We start from the raw sequence: 22,147 nt of genomic DNA, 5'->3' as shown, positions 1-22,147 counted from the left end.
TAAAAGCATCAAGATGTTCAAGGCACTCCACTGGGACTTGATCTAGGAGGTGTTTTGTTTCTTTCCTGTAGTGTAAACTAGAGAAGTTTATAGTATCACTGATAGATAACCAATACATTTAGGTTGTTGAACCCTCATGTTTCAATATATGCTCAATAATTAGAAGGCCAATATCATCTCTGAACACATTCCAACTACACTTAATGCAATTAACTGGGTTTTAGGAGAACAGAATTGTAAATCCAAGCATACCTAGTGGACAGAAAGTGTAGATTAACCTCAGTTCAGGAGGAAAAAAGTGATAATGCTTTCCTGCATAATATATTTTTCATGTAGGACTCTTATTTTGCAGCTTTAACCAGAGTAATTCCATGTTACTCACATGCACATCAAACGAGTGAATCAAGACTTGCAAATGAGAATTTTATTAGCCATAGCAAGGGTAACAAGTAATCTTTCAGTGTAATACTTCAGTGTCAATTACTCTTCCATTTTATCTGACTGAGGCTCTTGATATCCTCATGAAAGACAGAAATTATTCACCCTTAGTGGTAACTATCAACACATGTGGCCAATGGGTCTTGAATGAAAAAGCCACAATTGCAAAAAATGTTGTGCACAAACACAACTGCCCAGCTTTGCATCCCCATCAGAAACCTGAAAGCCTTAAGCAATTAAATTATTGTATATTTCTGCAGCAAAATCTCCTGACTAGTTTGAAACTAAAGTTGCAAAAAACCAAAAAATTTCCTCCCTCAAAGACAACTGATGATATTTGCCCCTATGTCTTTATCTATTTGGAAAAAACAAACAAAAAAAAAAGTCTGCATTTGAAAGTGCATTGACTGCTGCTTGTAGGGGCTCGAGCTACATGAGTAGCATTTGTTATCAGCTTGTGAAACACATCCAATATGATAGTGAGAGCTCCAGAGAAAATAGCTAAGCAATAATTAAATCAATATGCTTTCAAGATGCCAATACAGTTGTGTGTTTCTAGAGCATTGATCAGCCTTTGACTCCCATGCAAAGCTCTAAATCTCTACTTTGACCTTGCACCCACTCTTCTTTACTTGAGAAGTCATTCTGGACAGTGGAGGCTCTTTAACAGGAAAGAATTTATCAGCCCACTGTTATTTCAGAGCTTTTCACTATCTACAAATTAGCAGGATTCCTTTCTGAAAAATATTTTGAGACAGTGACCTTAATGGAGAGACTCCATGCCAGCAACAACTTAACTGGTGTGTTGGCTTCCAGACTGGTTCCAATACATCTTTATGGTAAGCTGATTTGCACAATGTTTTTTGTCAGGACTGACTAGGATAGATTTGCATCCTGGGATTTATTTGAAAAGTTTATTCAACTATAACTTTGGTTGGAAAGATTTGTTTGGCTTCTATCTTATTTTGAAAACGACATTACTAGAAGTTTTCTCTTAAGGGAATCCTGACTTAATGTAATGCAACCTAAGACATCCAGATGTCTAAATTCAGGTGTCCTCATACTGTGGATCCCATTCAAGGGGGGCTTGAATGATTCATAGCAAGTCTTCTTGAGTCACAGTTTCTCAAACTAGAGCATCCAAGGACCTAGAAGGCATGTTAAACCCCAGTGAAGCCTGAAAGACATTCAGAAATCAAATCAAGGAGTAAAAATCACAAACTGTAGTTTTCACTTTCCACCATATTTTGAGATCTATTATTGCGATTGAAAAGAAAAATTGAGACAAAATCTGAAAAGTGCAACTAGGCATCAAAAGATTGCACCTTGTTTCAAGGTCATAAAGATATTCTGTAGCATAGTGATCTCATAATACAAAACGCAAAATCCCAAAGCTTAGGAGAGCTTACTATAGTTCTGAGAAAAAATTGAAGTCTAAGTGGTTCATGACTTGCAGCGAAAAACTACTGTCTCTGTAACTAAACACTAAAATAAGTAATACTGAAAAAATAATGCTGATTCTGGATTTTGATAAATGGATTTCTTATACAATTTCATATGTGCTAATTTGATGATCATTTTGGCTTGATTGCTTGGTGAGTCCTTTTTCTTGACTCCATCAATGGCATTGATACGAGTTCTTTTGACTTCTTCACTTTTCTTAACCTTAAAGCTGAGTTCACACAGGTTTTATTCAGTAGAGTTCTGTCAAATTATTATCCAAGAGTGTATCTACAACAAGAGGTTCATAATACTACAGGATCCCTCAGGCTCTCAAGTTGCAGCCATTCTCCCACCTCACAGCACTTCTGGGAAATTTAGGCAGGCATTACTGACACACTATTCCTCTTCCATTTGCAACTGCATCTCCACTGCTGTCCTGGGAAGTTATAAAGCTCAATCATTCTCTGCTAGAGAGAGATCCATAGGAGATGCAGTCCCCTAAGGTTTCTTCTTAGAATCTCTCTTCTCAGTTTCTAAGATTTCTTCTTAGAAACTGGTCCAATTTATTTGATGTCATCATCCCTTGGGGAATGCTGTTTATAACTGAGTTGAACATTAATGATCAGCATTCCATGTTCTAAAAAATGGTGAAAGTCTATGGAATAGTCTCTGTAGCTATTTCATGGATGTAATGCCAAGGATAAATATTAATAGGTCTTCTATAAGTACAATAATTTGCTCCCCACAAAAAACACTTCAAAGAGTATAAAATCCTTACCAGCATCTTCCATATTCCAAATCATGCACAATAATGATTCCCAGTATAATGGTGGTATTAAATTGTGTCTCAAATTCACATCAGTGAAAATTCATTTAGTGTTTTTCACTTACAGACGTCAAAGGAAAAGGAGATGAGACAGTCTCACTGCTGCCTGTGACAGAAACATTTGTCTTACAATGTCTGTAAATAAGAAAATAGGAAATAAGAATTGATTGATAAAAATTTCATTGGAAAAGAGGTTAGCCATTTATTAGCATGAAGAAAATACAATCACAAATCTGAATAATGCACAATACTGGGAGAGAAGGGTTTCCATACAGCTCAAGGATGAAATCAATAGTCAAAAAACTCAAGTTCTGACTGAAGCTTTTAACAACTACTTTCTGATTCTAAAAGGAGTAGGATAAAGTCCTATTTTAACAGGCAAAATATTGTAAGATTCAACTAGCAACTAATGCTCCCTATTTCCAATACCCTTAGAACAGTATGTGAGTTAATTTTAACATGTGGAAAGAACATTTAATTTTATCAGAAGGAAATAATGAAGAATCTAATTTATTCTCCACTTGTGCATAACCCCCATTGATATTAATAAGAGTTAAGCAGCCTATGGAGAGGAAAATAGGGCTCCATATGTGGCAAAATGTTTTAAGAAAATTATGTGCAGCTTTCTAATGACCACAAAAATGATTTCTTTTTCTGTATCAGTGTAGAGAGAAAAATTGCATCATATCCAGCCAGTCATGAAACGTTTCTGGCTTTCCCAAGGCTATGTGTGTATGAGCAGTGGTGCACACACAGACACACACTCACAAATGTGTATATGGATGATGCCTCATGGGCACACAAGCACATCCTTCTCAGTTGTTGCCTTTTTTCCATCTAGGGTGACCCATGGCACAGGGTTGTTTGAAATTCCACTGCTCTACCTACTGGCTGCTCTTCCCAGCTAGGGGTAAAAGAAGGAAAACTTTGCTTAATTTATTATTATTTTTAAAGTAAGTGTTTAAAGTGCTGTCAGAGGTAGCCAACAGGGCCAACAAAGGATGGTGAAAATAAACTTCTTTTCCCTATGCTACATTTGACTGTAATTCTACAAACTTTGGTGAGTGTGGAGGGTTAATCTTGATTAACCATAGGCAAATTTCCTCAGTTTCCATTGGCACTCCTAAAGTAGGATGGGCTTGGACTCAATCCTTAACATTTTGTCACTTGCATTTTCTTTTCAGGATAAACAGTTATATGGGAGATTGGTCTTTAGCAAGTCATTCCATCAAACTATTCATTCTTCTGAGGCATTTCCTTCAGAACACATTTTTTTTGCTGTTCAGAACACATCTTTGCTGTTTCTGTGGTAGAGCTCTTTCTCTTAATTTTCTGAACTTTATGAGAACACAGAGATCCTTATGCTTTTGTCCAAAACAACCACTGCTAAATGGAACCTCTGCAGACCCTGAAAGGGTTGTCCTTTTATTGATGTTCACAGCAGAATTTTAACTGAATGTCATTCAACTTTCTTTTCACAGCATTCCCTGGGGTACTGCCTGGGCCTTGAAATTCTGCACTGCATGGTCTCTGTAGCCAAGAACTCGCAAACCTGAACCAAATCATCCTCAACAATCTTACAGCTCCCATTCTGCCCAGCCAAGCTTATGACATGTTAATGTTATTTGCACACAGACACTTATTTATGACTCTTTTACACAGCTTTCATCCAATTTTATCTGTAATTTATTGTGCAATTTTAGAATCATACCATTGAAGCTCGCCTCTGATAAAATTCCCTAGAATTTGCATTTCACCTAATGGTTTTGCATGCTTCAAAATGTCAGAATAATAATGAGAGCAGGACTTCCAATTTTTTTTTTCTTTTTACGTCTCTGGAATGAAAGACAGGTTGGGTCTAGGCACCTCTGTTTACTTTCCTTTTGAGTCATAGACAATAGAATATTCAGTCACTGATAAAAGCTCATTTGTACTCTGAATGCTTCCCTGTCCACTTAAGCTGATTTTATATAACATGCAAGATGACTACTCAATATTCAGTTAATTATGCACCAAATGGAGTAAGCCAAAGAATTAGCTTAATTAAGCAGTCTTTTTTCCTTAGAAAAAAATCCCTAAACAAACCAATCCAACCAAAGGAAAAAAAGAAACCAAAACCAGATAAGAGCTATGACAGGTATTGCAGACAGACTCCTGGCTTGACTATCAGGAGACATTCATTCCCTTGCTGGTGGGGCTCTTTACCTCTGATTGTGGTTTTAAACTGGAGATTTCATTTTGCCTTCATTTACTTTGTCAGCTCTTTCCATTGTTAGTCTTAGATAGTCACTTAGCAAATTTCTCTTATGGTACAGGCTATATACATACATATATATATATATATATATATAGATATACACACACACATACACATACAGCAAACTACCTATGGAATAGAAATATTCTTTACCAACTATTCATCAAAATGTTTTCTTTGCTGAGATTTTCTCTTTGAAGCCCAAATAAGGACCACCCCACTCAGATCACAAATAACAGGATTTTAGAAATACAGAATTCTGCCCTGGGACCACGACCTGGCCTCCCCTTCAAAGTCAAGGTTGTCACATACTTGAATAGACCAGACTTAGGAAATTAAAAGAGGCAAACAGCTAGAATTGTTGCAGTTCCTGTCCCTATTGCTCACTGTCACTGCTTATCTACAGTCCTCTATAGCCTTAATACAAGATAACTTTATCTGGTTCTGATCCTCTTTTCCTTATATATATTTGGCCTGGATGCTTAAAACTACAGCAAAACATCTCAGGCAGAAGATAAATGATTGGGAAAAGTTAACTAAAGAAGCAGGGTAATCCATGATGCCATATCTTAAAATGAATTTGAATTACTAAAATCTAGGTTTCACCAGGAAAATTCTTCCATACCTAAGATGTGCAGAATGTCTTGGATATTTACACTTTTCTCACAAACCCCTTAGAGCTCAAAATCCCATCTGTAACCTTCTTCGTGACTGAGAAACTGTAAGAAGAGATTTGTTGGTAAACCTGTGGTTACCTTGTGACTGCCCTTGATGGAATGGTACTAAGCAGGTGCATGGGGGTTTTATTGCTTGAAAGGATGTATTTTCATTTATAAATGTAACAAAAACTCTCAGTTTTTGACTAGGAACAGTTATCTCTCCTGGTTTATTTCCTTCTCCCTCTACTGCATAGAAACACATATTGACACAGCCTTGTGGCATCACAATTTTTACTGTGGTGCATTATAGTTTTCAAAGCACAGTAATTTTTATGATATGTGGTAGCTGAAAGGGAAAAGCAGTATCCAGCAGGGAAATGAAGGGTGAAACACTGGCCTCTTTGAAGTCAGTGAGAAAAACTATTACTGCCTTCAGTAGAGGCAAGGTTTTAGCCCAAGCATTCAGGGAGAAACATGGAGCTGTGCATTGATTTTACCTCTTAGGCAAAACTGCAGAGAACAGAAGAGAAATGCATTCATCTGGAATCTGGGATGCTTAATGTCAGTAGGCTCTAGGAAATTGTGTTACATAGATGAATGGTGTGTTGGTCCAATCAAACCTCAAAAATCTCTGTATTTGACCTATAAGTCTATAAATGAAGAATAGAGAACCCAAATACAAAACCCATTACAGCCTGTAAGGTTTCTGTTTACATAAGTAAAACAGAGCATCCAAATCTGAACATATTTAAGAATAAAACAGCCAAGTTTGAGGCTTCCCCAGCCTATATTAGTAAATTGCAAAGGATATCCAATACATTTAGACAGTATTTTGTAAAAGAGCAGTAAACATTTATAAATAAAACCCATATTAATATGGGAAGTATCCTCTAGTAGCTGCCCCTCTCTAATTCAAGATATTTGTAGCTAATTAAGGGAATATGGTATCACAGTTAAACAGGGGAAATACTGAGATAAATAATTCATAAACATCTGAAGCAAATAACTTCTAAATAGATACTTTGATTAATTAATTTTTGACAAATAAATGAGCAAAGATTTGTTTTTGCAATAGTCTGATGAACAAAATTTTCAGTTCTGTAGCTGAAATAGAACTTATTTTGGTCAACTGCTGATTTAATTTCTCAGGGCTCATAACACACAACTTAGGTAACAAAACATACAGCTCTACCACTATTTCTGAATAGATGTTCAGAGTAGCTGAATACATTTTTGCATTGAACAGTTCTCAAATCCATCAGCCAAAATTTGTCAGTACCAAGAAATAGTGAAAATGCTGAAATAGCATGTAAATTCATTAATTAAATATTAGTAGGTTTGCATGTAATTCACACACAAGGAAAAGATGACAGGAGAGTTAAAGTAGCTCTGTTCTGAACCCCACTATTGCTTCTTAATGAAAGAGTAAATATGAGGCTTCAATATCACTGCTTTGTCATGGTAATTGGGAAGCTGTGAATTCAACACAGGTTCTTCAACTGCAGGTTGAAGAAAGATGTTGAACTGTGAGGAAAAAAAAATATTTAAATGTCAGTCTATATAAAAGGCCAAAGGTTAATAAAAGCTATGTGTTGTACACCATGGAGTTTCTTTTTAAGTGTGATGTTCTTGAAACAATCCTAAATGAAAATCTCAGTTTATGCCCATTAGGCCCATGTTTCATAATGAGTTTGTCAATGCACACTAACATAAGAATTAGAATACTCAGAAAAGGAGACTGATTATTGTTGTTAAATTCATCAAAATTGTTTTTATTCTTGTTTTTTTCACCTCTTCACCTACATCAAATTATGTGATAGTGCAATTGCTTCCAAGAATTATAAAGAGAAGTTGAAAGTAGCTCTTATAATAACATGACCATCACAGTAAATAGGGATCCATTCTGTTCAGAGAAAGGCAGTACTGAAACATGGAGAAAAGTCCTCTTTTCCTATTTGTGTAGGGCTTGTTTGATACTATTTTCCTGGACAAACAAAAGGTTTCACTGTCCAAAATTATTAGTGTTTGTGGTTCATTTAAAAAATTAGACATATGTTTAAATATTTAGTAGCTTTGTGTTCCACCTCTGGAAAAAATTAAAGGAGACACTGTCATGTTCCAATGCAAGACAGTAATCATGACATAAAGGAGAACTATGCAGCAAATAGTCAGCAAATCCTGTTCTAAGGCAAAATATTTGAAACTTGCTGGTTGTTATTAAGAAAGGAAAAACACATTGAAGTTCAATTTCACCTGAACTGATTCTATACCATTTATGTTTTTATAATAAAGTCTAACAGTAGTTACATAGTTGACTGGTAATTTCAAAATCTTTATCAGTTTCCAATTACAGTTCAGAGCTCCACAATAAAAAACTTTGAAAACAACATAACAAGAAAATTCTCTACCCCAGCAAACACCGTATCCGAGATTTAATTAAAATAGGATGTATGAGACAGGAAGAAAGAGGAAAGGACAAATTGGATGGATGTTCATAAATTAGTCATAGCAGCAGCTTTAGCACTCACAAATGATGACTAGCCCATTTGCTGTATGTTTTTTTTTGCAGAGTTAATAAAATTCAATAGGTGCCTCTAGTTTGCTCACCAATTGAAGGTGCAGAGCTAAAAATTGCACCAGACATTAGGGGTCTCAAGCCTTCGTCTTTGGAGTATGAGGAAAAAAGCAAAAACTCACAGAGAGTCTTGAACTACACCACCACCTGCTGTTGCAATTATTATGACTCACATAATTTATTCATACCCAAATACTGTGTGCATCTGCTATTTATTGATATTTTGTTTTATTTGTCTTATTATAGCTTCTGCTTATATTGAATAAAGTTTCCAAATACTGCAGAGTGTATAAATATGGATTATATATTGCTTATAAAGGCCTTTCCCTTTCACAGCATCAAAGAATGAAAAATGCATTTCCTCCCTTTCCAGCAAAGCAATATAAACATCAAAGGAAGGATTAGCATTCTAGGTCTTTACACTCTAAATCTTTGTGTCATATGTCTTGCTGTCTTGCACAGAACATTTATATTTCTATACCTATTATTACCAGACCAGTGGGTCAAACATCTTTACTTTCCTCTTATTTGCATAATTAATTAAATTCCAACATTTTTGCCAAGCTATCTACACTGACACTGAAATGCCAACTGCCTCTTTTCAAGCTGGAATAAATTCATTACCTAGGATCCAAACTGCTGTCCTCCCTGCCAGGTGAAAGTTTATGGCACACAGTCTGCCCCTGCTCCTCTGCTCTAAAACCCATCCATCAGGTATCACAGATTATGGCAGATTCCATGAACATAATCCCAGATGGGGTGACTGCAAAACCAGAAGGGCCTTGAGGATTGTGCTGCAGCCACCTACAGGGGCTTGGCTGCCAGAAGGCAACACAAACCTTGGCTGTCATATGGGATGGAGAGGGCTTGAGGCTGAAGAGAGTCAAGGTGTGATGATTTTAAGCCAAATTCTTTTAGGAGGGCTCTTATAAAATGGTTCCTGCATAATGGAGACTTCAACAGCTTAAAGAGAGCAAAATAAGTGAATATCTGCCTTAGATTAATTTCTTTCACACAAAGTAATCCAGGCTGATACAGAGATTCATGTCACTGCAGGCCCAATCTAGTGACCCTTTTTTTTCTCCCTCATCTATACTTGTGTTTTAAATCTTCTTCTGTAGCAGGTAGCATTCTGCCAAGTCAGTAAAAATGAAAGAAATTCTATGCAGAGGTCTTTGCTTCCACTACTGTTTCTAAAGTTGAATGAGAGAAAATCAGGATGTTAAATATGTGGATACTTAGCTATGCAATAAGCCATTTGGCCAATAGGGAAAAATCTGGCTTCTTTTCCTTTATTTTTTATTTCTAGGATTTCAATCTGCTGTACAGAAGGGTGACTTTCTGCTTCCTTTTATCCCACAGGAACATTAACAACTATTTGTCAGCTAGGGTTTTTCTGCACAAAGTTACTGCAAGCTAGCTGTGATAGTGATGACCATGCAGGAGGCAGGTGGCTTTCTCATCTACAGAGCCTCAGTTTTGAAATAAGGGCACAAACCAGTGCACACCAGTTTGCTGGGGAACCCAGGCTGCTCCAGAGGTCACTCCACAGCACAGAAGCAGCACAGACATGTCCTCAGCTGTCAAAGTCACTTATGTTTTGCACTGATGGCTCTCCCAATGCAGGTCCTCATCCTGCTGACACTTACAATTTCACCAAAATACATTCTTCCACCACAGCTTGAATGGCTATAAAATTATGCATGTACCTACACATCAACAGGTTTGAAAATACACTGTGAAAGAAAGTTACTTTCAAATGTAATTTTACTTATTTTTGTGTTTAGTTCAGTGGTTCTCGGGCTGCAAGACTTATTGTTGGCTGTAATTCCATGGTGTTGACTCATTTTTTGTTTATTGGAGAACAAAACGTGTGTGAGCTCTAGCTTGAACAGGAGTTTCACCATGCCAAAGTATGAGAGTGGATAAATAGGCTATAGAAATAACCTAATTCATTGAAAATTTGGGGAAAACTTTTAGGTATTTTCTGAGATTTTTTTTTTTTTTTTTAAATCAAGAAGCAACGGGTTTGGGTTCCTTTAATATTCCAGCTATTACTTTTAATATTCCAGTTATTACTTTGAACTTCCCATATCTAATAGTTTTTGGAATACAATGGCCTCATCCACAGTGAGTCAAATGCTATTTCAAATATCATATTGCTAGCTGAATTTTAGCATTAGGCAGGCACTCCTTTTTAATTTTGCTGTAGACTGAGGACTGGTTTGTTAAAACTTTGTTCTTCAACAAACTCTTTAATCTCTTAATTAAAAAAAAAAAAAAAAGGCAAAGAAACAGCCCCAAGAAAACAAACACTCAAACTCTGTCAGTAGAAATTACATTGAACCAATTTAGAAGCAAGGAAATGTTCAAGGAATCGTCCCCAGGAATGAAAACCAGAAAAGCTTCCAGATCTTTCTCTCGCTTAATGCAAAGCATACAATTTGGTATTTTTTCTTTGCAACTCCCTGTTAATGTCAAATGCAGGGTTCTAATGCCATAATACATAGGGAAAATGTGATTCTTCTGAGTTCCTCAAAACTTTTGGAAGCTGTGACTTCCCATCAAAGTGCAATTATCATGGAAACAGGCACTAAATTTAGTTTTATGGGGAAGGTAAAGTAGAAGACTTTTATCAGAATTATATGAAGCACATGATTATGGAAAGCCTAGGAAGAGTTTACCATTTAAAATTTATTCTTGATACTAAGTATTTATATCTTTAGCAATGGATGTATCTGGGCTCTGCCAAATTAGACTAGGGCAGAATCCGTTCACAGTTTCTGTAAAATAGAACTGAGATTTGATTGCATTGTCTTTGCTTTGCACTTTTTATACATAACAAGGCTACTTTTGTGTCATTCAAATTTGCTTCCCCTTTGATGTAATAATTTCCTCTCTAGTTTCATGGCTTTTATGTTCTTTGCTTGTAATAAGAAAAAGGCCATACTGTCTTGAAATGTGAGCTTCTTTTAATCTATGGTGCATTTCACTTAACTTTATTAATTTACCTTCCAGTGTTGTAGAAACTGAGATTACACAACCTCATACCTGCTGTTACCACAAAAATTACCAACAGTTGCCTGTTGATAATTTCAAAGGTACACACACTGATAAACAGACATGTTCGTACTCACTGGTTTTAGATAGAAAATGCTTCAGTTTTAATTACTGGAATATCTGGAGTAATCATTCTCTGAAGAAATTGCTCTCTTGATTTATCCAGATATATGGGTGGAAAGATAATTTAAAATCAGTTAAGGAAATTCCTTTCTGTCTGCCAAGTCTCAGCAGAATGAGGGGTTTTTCTGTCTTTCAGGTTATTTGCCCTTGTCCCTGCAGATTCTGACAGCATTGTTACTGACAACAATGTTCTGACACCATATTTTATCAATCATATGAGACACAATTCCAAGAGTTGCTGGAGAGACATGAGGGCAGGAGAGTGCTAGATTACGGAGGGGAAAATGAGGACATAACAGACTACAAGGAGGCAAACACTGGAAAGAGATATAGCAGAAGGATCACATAGGATACAAGTGAATCCCATTTGACTATCTGAAACATCACACACATTGCAAGTAACAGTTTACTAGGACGGCCTTGGTGTTTACTGTATTATTGCAGTATTTTCCTACACCCCAGGTATCAGCCTGGCTTTATGACCTATCTGCCTTCAAAATGCGTGACACGAAATATTTGGCCAGAGACCAAAGAGCAGCGACACGCCTGTCCTGGTTTTATGTCCGTACGTGGCAATTTACAGACTAATAGGAGCTAGCGCTAAAGCCGGGTTTAAAGCTCGTTCCACTCACACGGAGCGGTTGCAGAATAAATCTGGAGGAGCCAGGTGGGCTCGGAGCGTTGGCAGCGCTGCCGCGGGAGCTCCGCGGGCAGCGGGACAGGCCGGGGAGCGCTGCCGCTGCCGCCGCCGCCGCTAGAGGGGACTCGGGACCCGCTTTCCCGAGGAAAAAACGGGAACCGGCTGCGGCTTCCAGAGAGCCCCGGCTGCATTTTGGCTCCGCGAGGAGACGGGAAGCGGCTGGGCGCGGGTTACAGAGCGGGCAGGCGGTGTGCGCGCTGGCTTGGGACGCGGAGCTGCTGGGTGGGTGAGGCTTAGATTGCCAAAGAAGCTTTAATGCGCTTCCTCGCTCCCCAAGTAACTTTGTGTTAGAGACTCCCTGTTACGAAACATGGAAGGCTTTCATAAATCAGCGTCATGGCAAATAGGTTTTAAGCTTCTTACAGATTCCGTGCCAGCAAGACTGCGTGCCATGCCACGCGGGTGCCCACCTTCTTGTAGCCTTTCTTAAAGTGAAATGGAAGCTTTGGCTGGCGATAAAACACTGGAAAAGGGAAGGAGAAGGGCAGTCAACAGGAGGAAGCGTCCAAGTGATGCTTTCTCGGCTCTTCTGTTCCCACCTGCACACCAAGACTGAGGGCTGCGGACCCGGCTGCTCGGGCAGGCTCTCCATGCCCCGCTGGATGCTGGCAGCCGCCCCCCGTGTACCCTGAGCCCCGGGCCGGGAGCGCTGCGGGGGGAGGCGGCAGGGCCAACCCAAACTGCGGCCAGGCCGGGACCCCGCACCCGCTGAGCACCTGGCAGGGCAAAACCCCGTGCTGGTGTCGGCCTGCTTTTTGGGTTTTTATTAAGAAAAACAGATGTCAGAAGAGAGGGGAGGGGGAGCGGGAATAAAATGAAAAGGGAAAAAAGCGAAGGTGGGAGATTGCCTGGAGGAAGGGAGAGGCCCCGAGAACGGAGGGCAGCCCGAGGGGGCAGGACACGGACAAAGGACGGCGAGAGGCAGCAGCCCTGCCCGGCCATAGCGGAGCGGCAGCGGGGGTCCCGGCGGGCGGGGGTCCCGGCGTGCGGGGGTCCCGGGGCTCAGCCCAGCGCGCAGCCCACACTGCGGCCCACACTGAGGCGCTCAACAGGCGCTGCCGCCCCGCCGGGACGGGGCCGGCACACGGCAGGAGCCGCGCTCGCTGCCAGCCCCGTGCCAGGCGGCGGCGGCCGGGAAGGGATAGGGAAGGGAAGGGGCTTGGCCGCCGCTCGGCGGGGCTCGCCCCAGCGGGACCCACCCTGCCCGCCCAGCCGGGGCCGGCAGCCCGGCCGGCAGCGCCGCCGCTTCCTTTGTGTGCGTGAGGGGAGCTGCGGCGGGTCCCCGCGGCGGGCTGTCAGCGCTGCCCGCGAGGAGGCGGGGAAGGGAAGGGACGGGAAGGGAAGGGAAGGGAGGAGGCGAGGGAAGGCGCTGGCAGGGCGGCTCTCGCGTCCCCGTCACAAGGTAAGCCCTGCTGCCCAGGGCGGAGAGAGGCGCTGGAAGCGCCGCGGGGCCCCTCGCCTGACCTGCCGAGCGGCTTCGCCCAGCCCCGCGGAGCGGCCTCGGCGGGTCGCCGCCGCCTCCTGCTCCCCGGCGGCGCGGGGAGCCCAGCCCGGGCTGCGGCGGCGGCTCGGCGCGGCGCGGCTCCGGCACTTTGCGATGGGCTGGCGGCAGCGGCGGCCGGACAGCAGCGGCGGCCGACGCGGGGCTCGCAGCTAAGGGGCGAGGAGGAGGGACCATGGCCGCATCCAGCAACTCCAGTTTGTCCGGCTCGTCGGTTTCCTCCGGTAAGTTTCTCCGGCGAGCGCCGCATTTCTCTCCCTCCCTCCATTTTAGCAGGGAGCTACCTGTCTGCGGCGCGCCTCGCCGTCCCGCTGCCCCGACCGCCGGGCGGGCGCTCCCCGAGCCCCGGGGCGGCGATGCCCCTGCCCGGGGCCGCCTGTCCCTGCGGCGGCACCCACGGGGAGAAGCCGGGACGGGGAAGCGCGGCAGGGGCCCGGTTCGCCTTCCCCGCCGCCCTGCCGTGCCTTTGTGTGGGGTGAGGGACGGGGGGAGCCCCGCGCCCGGCTCCCTCGCCGGGGGAGCAGCATCCCTCCGGGCTCGGGAAGGGAGCGTTCCCGGGAGCTCCCGCCGCGGGGCTGGGGTGAGGAGGGCATGGACCAGGCGCAGGGACCAGCGCGCATCGCATCCTCTGCCGTGGTGCCGCGCTCCGGGACCGGCTCCGCATCGCGCCCCGGCGATGTCCCGTCGTGGTGCCTGGGGCGGGCGGGGGTGCCAGGCGTGCCACTCGGTGGGTGTTGCGGCACACCTCGCGTTTTCAGTGCTTCCACAGGACTGGGAACAATTAAATTCCCGATCCAGGTGAAACGTGCTGCAGGTGACGGAGTGCCCCAGGGTTGTGAGGGGCTTGTGCCTGCTCTGGGTGCTGGGGTGCGGTGCGGAGCTCTGCCCCGCTCACGGTGGGGGGCTGGCTGCGCTGCAGACCCGCAGGAAAGCAGAAAAGTAGAAAAGTTACGGTGCCTTTTTAACCAGTCAGCCTGAAATTGGGAGCAGTGATCCAAGAGTACCACTGCCTGCTGCTTAGCTCACGAGCAGTTTAAGTTATGAGAAATTGGCTGAGAGTACGGTAACATCCTGGCATTTCAGTGGGCTGAAGGAGTAAATAGAAGCAATGAACAACTTAGGGGTTCAAGGGACTTGTGACTCAGTGTTTTATTTGAGGTGCCAGACTGAGATTTTTAAGAGCATTTCTCAAACATAGCAATATGTGCTGTGAACATCAGACAAGCTCCTCTGACTATCAATACAACTCTAGCAAAATATAAATAAATGTAAAGGCCAATGAGCAACTACGTTTTTTTTAAAGACAATGTATGTAACTTACACAACATATTCTATGCCACTGTGCCAATGTTCAAGACTTACAAGCAGAGCTGAAGAAGGAACTTGATTCTAAAAACATTTTTTTTAAAAAGTTTTAACAAAAACCACAAGTATTCCAAGTCCTTATTGCCTTAACTTGAAAGCATCTGAAAGAAGTAGGCACAAGAAATTCTGCCTTGTGTTCATATTAACAATGCAAGAGTTGCAAGACCAGAATGAAAATAAGCATGAATCCAGCCAACTTTAGGCTTATTAGTGAAGATACTCATTTGGGCAATGTGGTTTTATTTTACACATCATTTGTATATTTTTACATTTAATTTATGTGATAAAAGCAGAAACAACTTTAAAAGCCCAGACTGGAACTTGTGAGTCTCTTCTTTGGTTCTTTAACCTTTAAGCTGCAGAAGCATGTCCCCAGCTTGGAGGAAGTGTAGCTCCCTTGCTCCATGAATCTCGTGGTCTTTCCTTGCATACTGCTCCAGGTCTGTGAAAGGGTACTGAACACACACCTCTGAACCCCCTCTGGCTTTACTAAATCTGGGCTTCAGGAATCCATCCTGTGAATGGAGAGATGTGCATCTCCTAGAGTGTTGGTTCAAATGCCTGAAATGCAGGGAAGAGTGGGAGTTCAGGCACATCCTTGGTGAGAGCAGTTGATGTCATCCAGCTCCAGGTGGCCTCCTGCTCACCAGGTAAATCTGGTGCCAAAAGTGACATCCAGCCAAGGAACTGAGTTCTAGGCTTTTAATGTTCCTCATTAAAAGATGTACATCAGGAGTTGACACCTGACACTGACGGTGCCCTGCTTTGTATGAAGTCCTTAGCTACAGCCTACAACAGTTTGTGGTTTTGTTTTGTTTTTGCAAGCGTGAGCACAGCTGAGCCTTGGCCTGTGCCTGGGGCTCTTAGGTGCCGCAGTAGTACAACTAATAAATGCTGTCAAATACTTTATAAAGCAACTGAGTGCCCTTCACTTTCATAACTTATGACCTTGGAATGGTTTTTGGTTTTGTTCTAGTATATTCAATCTATATTTTTCTATGTCTATACTAACCAGCAGTTAAATTTGCTGCAACATGATAAAGTTGCCAATATTAGCAGACACACCATATCTGACTATGTGCAGCTGTATTCTGGCTGCCTATGGTTTAAGCTTTCAGAACTCAGCAAGTCTTGCAGCATTTTGTTTACATGGTCTAAACAAACAGTCTTGCCTTAAAATTTAATTTGGTAGAACTTATATGTATGCTTAACATGCCAATATGAAGATTTCCAAATAGCATAATTATTTCTATTCCACAGAAGAGGGGAAGTTATACTTCCACAGTACATTCTACTAATAGAAAAAGGAAGTGAAGTTTGAGGTTGATAGCAGAATACCACACTGCAGAGCTCAGCTCTGCCACTACTTATGAATGCTGCCAAAACTTGAGAATGTGTTACTACAAGTGACCATTTGTGATGTAGCATTTCTGCTTCAATTCCTGCCAATTCGTGTCAATGAGAAAGTTAAACAGTTCAAATATATTTATTGTGAGGATTCTGCCCAAGAATTTTATGGTGTAGATACTTTGTTTGCCCACTAATATTTCTATAAATGTACAAGTGGGATTTATAGTCTTCACTTGAACTTGTGTCTACATTGAGGGTCAGAATCTGGATCTGTTCTGGAGTGGTTATTTATAAGCACTCCCTGCCCAGTGTGATGGCAGGGTGCTGAGCTGTAGCTGTTGTACAGATGAGGAGCTAACATGCATGGAGAGCTGTGACTTCAGATATCCACTAATGGTAAAGCAAATATTCATACTTAGGAGGCTGTTGCTCCTTTGAGTTCACAGCTGGAGGATCAGTCCTCCTTCAGAGCTTGTGTCTGTGGTCTGTGTACTCATCTCAAGAGCCACTGTGAGGCTGCTAATTATAGGTTCAATAATATTAGGTTCTTGTTGCAGGCCCCATCTGACAGAAGCCTATGAAGGATTTTTTTCAGTAAGCTGGCCCTCACTGCTAACAAAATCTACAGGAGAGCCATGGGTATTTGTGCTGTATTTCTTCATATATCATTTCTTCAAGCTCTGTACTTTTGGTACCTGAACTTAAGCTGCCCTGACCACCAGCTGTTGTGTTTGAAGTGGCTGGGGGAGAAAGAAGGGTAATATGCTGGGGGAAGAAGGGGTCATGGTAAGCAATTACATTAGGTATTCTTCTTTGGACCTTGGATAAATCTGCACACGGTATAAAAAGCTGAAATTATAATTACTTCCACTGGGAATTCCACTTTACTTTCTTGTAATCTCTTCTTTAACACATACCCAGGTGATCTATTAGCTGTATTCATGGCAAACCCCTAAATTTTGTTCTTCTCCCTAGATGAAGTGCTGATTTAACTGCAAGGAGCATCTTTTCTTTTACTCCTATCCTCTAAAGAAAACTATGCATGTTTTTATCCTCTCCTTCATGCCACAGTCTCCTTAAAATAGACATTCCCTTGCCAGTGCCCATCTTAGTATTGACCCTTATTGTCACTCATTATAATCTTTCCTTTTAAAAACTTTTTTGCTGTTACTGAGACTTCTTGGCTTTTTCCTGGCAAGCAATCCACCTCTCCCACTTTGTCACTAGCTGCCTCCGGTTTCCTCCACCCAGTAGCCAAATACTGATTATACAGAATTGATGAACTTGAGACTTGACTTTCTGGAATGTAAATAGAAGCTGGAGTGAAGAGACCTTTGTGGCTGTGCCTGCTTTGCTTCTCAAAGAAGGAACAAATGCAGTGTGTTTCCCCCAAAGGCTCAGTGCAGGGATATTTCCAGGCACTGGACTTCATTGTACATCCAAAGTTAGTATAAAGTGGCTATAAATGCCAGCTGGCTTTTAGAGCTGCCATTCTGCTTGAGGAGTCTCATGCCAGACACCCTCCCTGTGGCAGGTGGATAGGTTAGGCAGCTTGGGCTGTCTGTCAGGTAAGGGTCCACAGCAAAGGAAAATGCAAATACAAGCCTGAGAAATGATAATGTGTAGTCAGGCTGCCTCCAACAGCAGGATCAGACTGTGCCAAAACCTCTGCATGAGCCTGAGCCTGTGCTGTGAGATGGTAACACTGCAAGAATTTGGGTGAGAACCCAAGGCAAATATGTAAATGTCCGTGCCAGTGTACCCAGTATTTTGATTCTTCTCTGAGATCCAAAGACAAGTTTGCAGGTGTTGGGCTGAAGGGGTAGCTCAGCACCTTTCTGCTTCCCATCTGAATTGGTGCTTCTTTGTGTGCTGTTGCATTTTGAGTAACACCTGTCAGTAGAGCAGGTGATGGAGTTAAAACACACAGGTGAGCTCTCTGCAAAGGCTGAGAAGGGCTTGTGTGTTTTGTCAGGGCATTTTTACTTTTTATCTGGGTCCACTGCTCTAATGAAAGATAGCTGCTTCTCCCCCCAACCTCCTCTTTTTGCAAACTACTGTATAGAAGACTATTACAAAATAAAGTCACTGATTATTGATTTTTTTTTTTAAATTGAGAATCAGACATTTTTTTCTGTCTCAAAGTTCAAAGAAAAAGGCCTCTAAGTATCATTTAAGAAGTGATCCTTATTTAATTAATAATTGAATTTATGGTTCATAAACTCTTACTTTCAGTAAAATTTAAATGCAGCAAATTGTTGAGTTTTTTTTTAAATAAATAAGCATAGCTTGTTTAAAGAAAGCATAGTTCTCAACTATGGTTTTTACACGCCCTCTATATTTTGAGAAGGATTAAAAAAGGCTTATCAAGGGAAGAAAAAAAATCTTTGATGGTTCCAGTAACTTAACAAGGTCAAGATAAAATATTAAAGGCTCATGACTCTCTGGGGGTCATGAAGGTGCTGTGATGTGAAATAGGCAGATATATTATAAAAATGAAAGTCAACATGGACCGATTTTAATTAAGATGCAAGCAAGTGGGAAGAAATGAAATTACTATTGTACAGAGATTCAGAGAGACTCTAGTTGGGGAAAAGATTAGTAAATGAAAATAGATGTTTATTCTTAATGATTTAATAGAAATAGTGTTGTGAAACTGGCACATGAAAGCTATTGAAATCATGCTGTCATTATGCTGATAAGGTGCTGATTTTGATTTTTAAAAGGGCAATAAGGGTTATTTTTTTTTACTTCTGTTCCTCGTGCCAAGCCTTCTGCTGGCCAGGGTGTTCTTCCTCTAAATTAAAGCTGAAGTCTTTTGTATCTGATGATTACAAAGAACTCACCATTCTTATTAAAAATAATAAAAATTCAAAAGGGAAAAATGCCATAGTACTCCACTCTGATATAGTGATTGATTCAACAGTTAGTTACTGAACATGTAGGCTGTGATTATTTGAGAATATAATAGCCTGGAAATTGGTACAATGCATGTCTGCTTCACAATTTAGCTTGTAAGCCTCATGCTCTGTAAAGCATGAGTCTTGTTCTTCTTAAGGGTCTGCTTGTCTTACAGACATATGTGGAGGATCAGGTGAACAGTCTTTCATGCTGTCATGCTGATGACCTTTTTGGATATCCGTTCTGTTGGAATTCTTGCCTCCTGTTTGATGGTTCTAAGAAAGCTTACATATGCCAAATGCTGAGTGATTGTAGGCAGGAATATTTTTACATTGGTGAGTGTTATAATAAGGCCTCTAGTATTCCCATGTCCATCATGTTTTGCTTGTCTGAAATAATAATTTGGCTACTGTGGTACATAGTACTGGGGTTTTAGACAAAAAAAGAAAAATCTTTTTTCAAAGTTGATTTGTTTATATACATACCTTTGGCTAAAGGGCAGCACTGTCTGGATTGGCCTCACTTACAACATTGAATGCTGGCACAAGCTGTTCCCATGCTGGGGAGCCAGTCTGTTGTCACTCCTTCTCTTCTACCAAAGGAAGAGATACTGAGGAGATTAAATATTTGGAGAACTGTGTGTTAGGGAATGGCACATTAATATTGCATGAAAAATCTTTTGTTGCAGGGAAATGTAGCAGGATTTATACAAGAAGCTATAAATCTGTAATTCTATATATATCACATTTTTTACAGGTGTAGTCACAGTTTGTCTAAGAATTATACAGTATGTAGTGTAAAGGTATAGTTTTAACTCCTATGAATAATGACCCATTCTTGCTGTCTTTTTCTGACCTTTGATTATGAGAATGTAAATTTGAATGTTGCATTTGGAGGTGGTTATTACCAACTATGAATCATGCAGAATTCAGTAATAATTGTTTCATCACCCTTTTTACTCAGCAATAGTCCAAATCCCAGGGCTGGAGGGTGAGTGTATCCCTGCAGAAGGAAACTGATGTTGCAATAGTGTTCTCATAACATTAACGCAGTGCAAAGTTTGCCAGTAAAACATGACAGTGCAGGCTGATGTGTTTGGTAAGGTAAGGAGAGGTTAAAGGGTTTTTAAAATTCAGAAGACTACACAAGTTTCACATGCCTTGCTTCTGATATTATTGATCAAGGTCATCACAAAAGAATCAGTTCAGTAAATAAGACATCTGTTGTGAGGATATCTTTATCAGGCAGTCCAATTCCACAGAGACAAGGTGTTTCCAGTGTGGTGCTTTTACAGTGCAGAAAGTGCAAGGTGGGCACTTCTTATCATCCGTAAATCACGTAAATCACCTGCTGTGACCTGGTGTCAAGTCACATTTCTCAGTTTCTTCTTACAAGCTTGTCAAGTAGCTATTCCTCTCCTTCCTTCTCATCTTCTTGTTGGCTGCTTAAGCATCACTTGTAACTTTTAGATAAAGTGGTATGTATGTGTTGTTTCACTTTTTGTTTCATCATGGAGCAAAAATGGGTGTTAGAAGAGATGGAGATCTCAGTTAGTAAAGGGGGATCAGTTGTTGAGCAGATGTTTAATTGCTAAAAATTTGTCTTATCTTGACAGATCAATTGTTTCAATGTTTGGCTTTGTGTCTGGCAAGGAAAACAATGACAGGTCCATGTCATGTGCAGGTATATGGGTCACAGCCATAGCAAAGGCAGGCAGAAGTTCCCTGGAGAAGCAGCTCTCCTCCAGCAGTGTGCTGTGTGCCAGAGGATGTGTGCTGTGGTCAAAAGCAAAATAAGCCTAAGAGCTCTCTCAGCATTAAGTTTGCCATCAAAAGTCGTGGATATCTGCTGTCATATTTTTCTGCTGTGTGAAGCTGCACTGATTTTACCTTAATTCCCCAATAAACTAAATCTGATTGCCCCAAAGGAAAGAGGAAAGAATGGGGGGGGATCATGAGAGACCCAGATTCTCAATTTTGCGAGAAACACATAAAATTCTCAATTTTCAGCTTCTCCAAGGCATTGATATGATTGCTGTTAAAGCCAGTTGAGTGGCACATTTTGTGTGGCTGAATTCTACCTTTCTGTGTGTGTAGCACTGCAATATTTTGGAACATTCCACAGTGCTGTGGCTGCATAGGCAGTGCCAGCCCTTGTATGTCCCGTTTTTAAGCAGTTACAGTGTGTGTAAGCATGTATAGTAATAGCAAACCATATCCTCTCCTGCCCAGGCACTGAGGGTTAGGCACTCCCTAAAACAGAGACATACATTAACTGTGGACCTCTTTGGCACAGAAAATTAGAGATGCTGGGGCTGACCTGGGCTGTTGGCACATTCAGGTAACTTTGCAGGAGAAAGATCCATCTACTGCTGTTCAGCACAATGATACCAGCTCTGCCTGAGGTCCCTGAGCTGTGTGTGAGCTGGGAGGCTGGTGAAATATGTGTGCTATAAAGCTGCTGTATTCTTTAGCACTTCCTTATGTATCCACTGATAGTCACTGTGGGAGATAATCTACTGATCTGACCTGTCGTTGCCGTTCTTATCTGTTGGGCTGGGAGAGTTACTGCTGCTGAATCAGCACACCTTTGCTTCTAGGTCCTGAGTTCTAAAGCCAAGGGCTCCTAAAAGAGAGGAAAAAATGGGGGTGAGTTTAAAATACGGAATGCTGACATTATGTTTGGCAAGTTAAAAACAAAACCAAAACCTGCACCTGTGTTACAAGGAGACCTGATAGGAAAATCTTACTAATCATGTGCTGTATTGAAAAGTCTATAAATTTGTCTCAAGCTCCCTTTCTTCTTTTGATTGAAAGGCTTTTTCTCTCTTCTCCTTTGCCTTGTGAATACATGAACCAGCTGGATTTATGGTCTAGCTACAGCTGGATCACATTTCATTCTTTCTGATTCCAGTATTAAGGCTAGCAATTAATGAACTTTCAAGAGCTT

The 22,147-nt window shown here is 41.5% G+C and overlaps 1 protein-coding gene across 1 annotated transcript in view; it reads left to right on the top strand.

The window, feature by feature from the left end:
• The first annotated feature begins 13,454 nt into the window (after positions 1-13,454).
• CHN2 (chimerin 2) overlaps positions 13,455-22,147 on the top strand; it is a 155,263-nt gene continuing 146,570 nt past the window's right edge. The window contains exon 1 of the mRNA XM_056483996.1: positions 13,455-13,806. Within this exon, the coding sequence (XP_056339971.1) occupies positions 13,758-13,806 (49 nt within the window). The 5' untranslated portion in view covers positions 13,455-13,757. The remainder of the gene's footprint in view (positions 13,807-22,147) is intronic.

The sequence above is a fragment of the Oenanthe melanoleuca genome, chromosome 2 (genome assembly GCF_029582105.1).
Source record: "Oenanthe melanoleuca isolate GR-GAL-2019-014 chromosome 2, OMel1.0, whole genome shotgun sequence".
Lineage (NCBI taxonomy): Eukaryota > Metazoa > Chordata > Aves > Passeriformes > Muscicapidae > Oenanthe > Oenanthe melanoleuca.
This window is presented reverse-complemented; position numbering and strand designations above follow the sequence as displayed.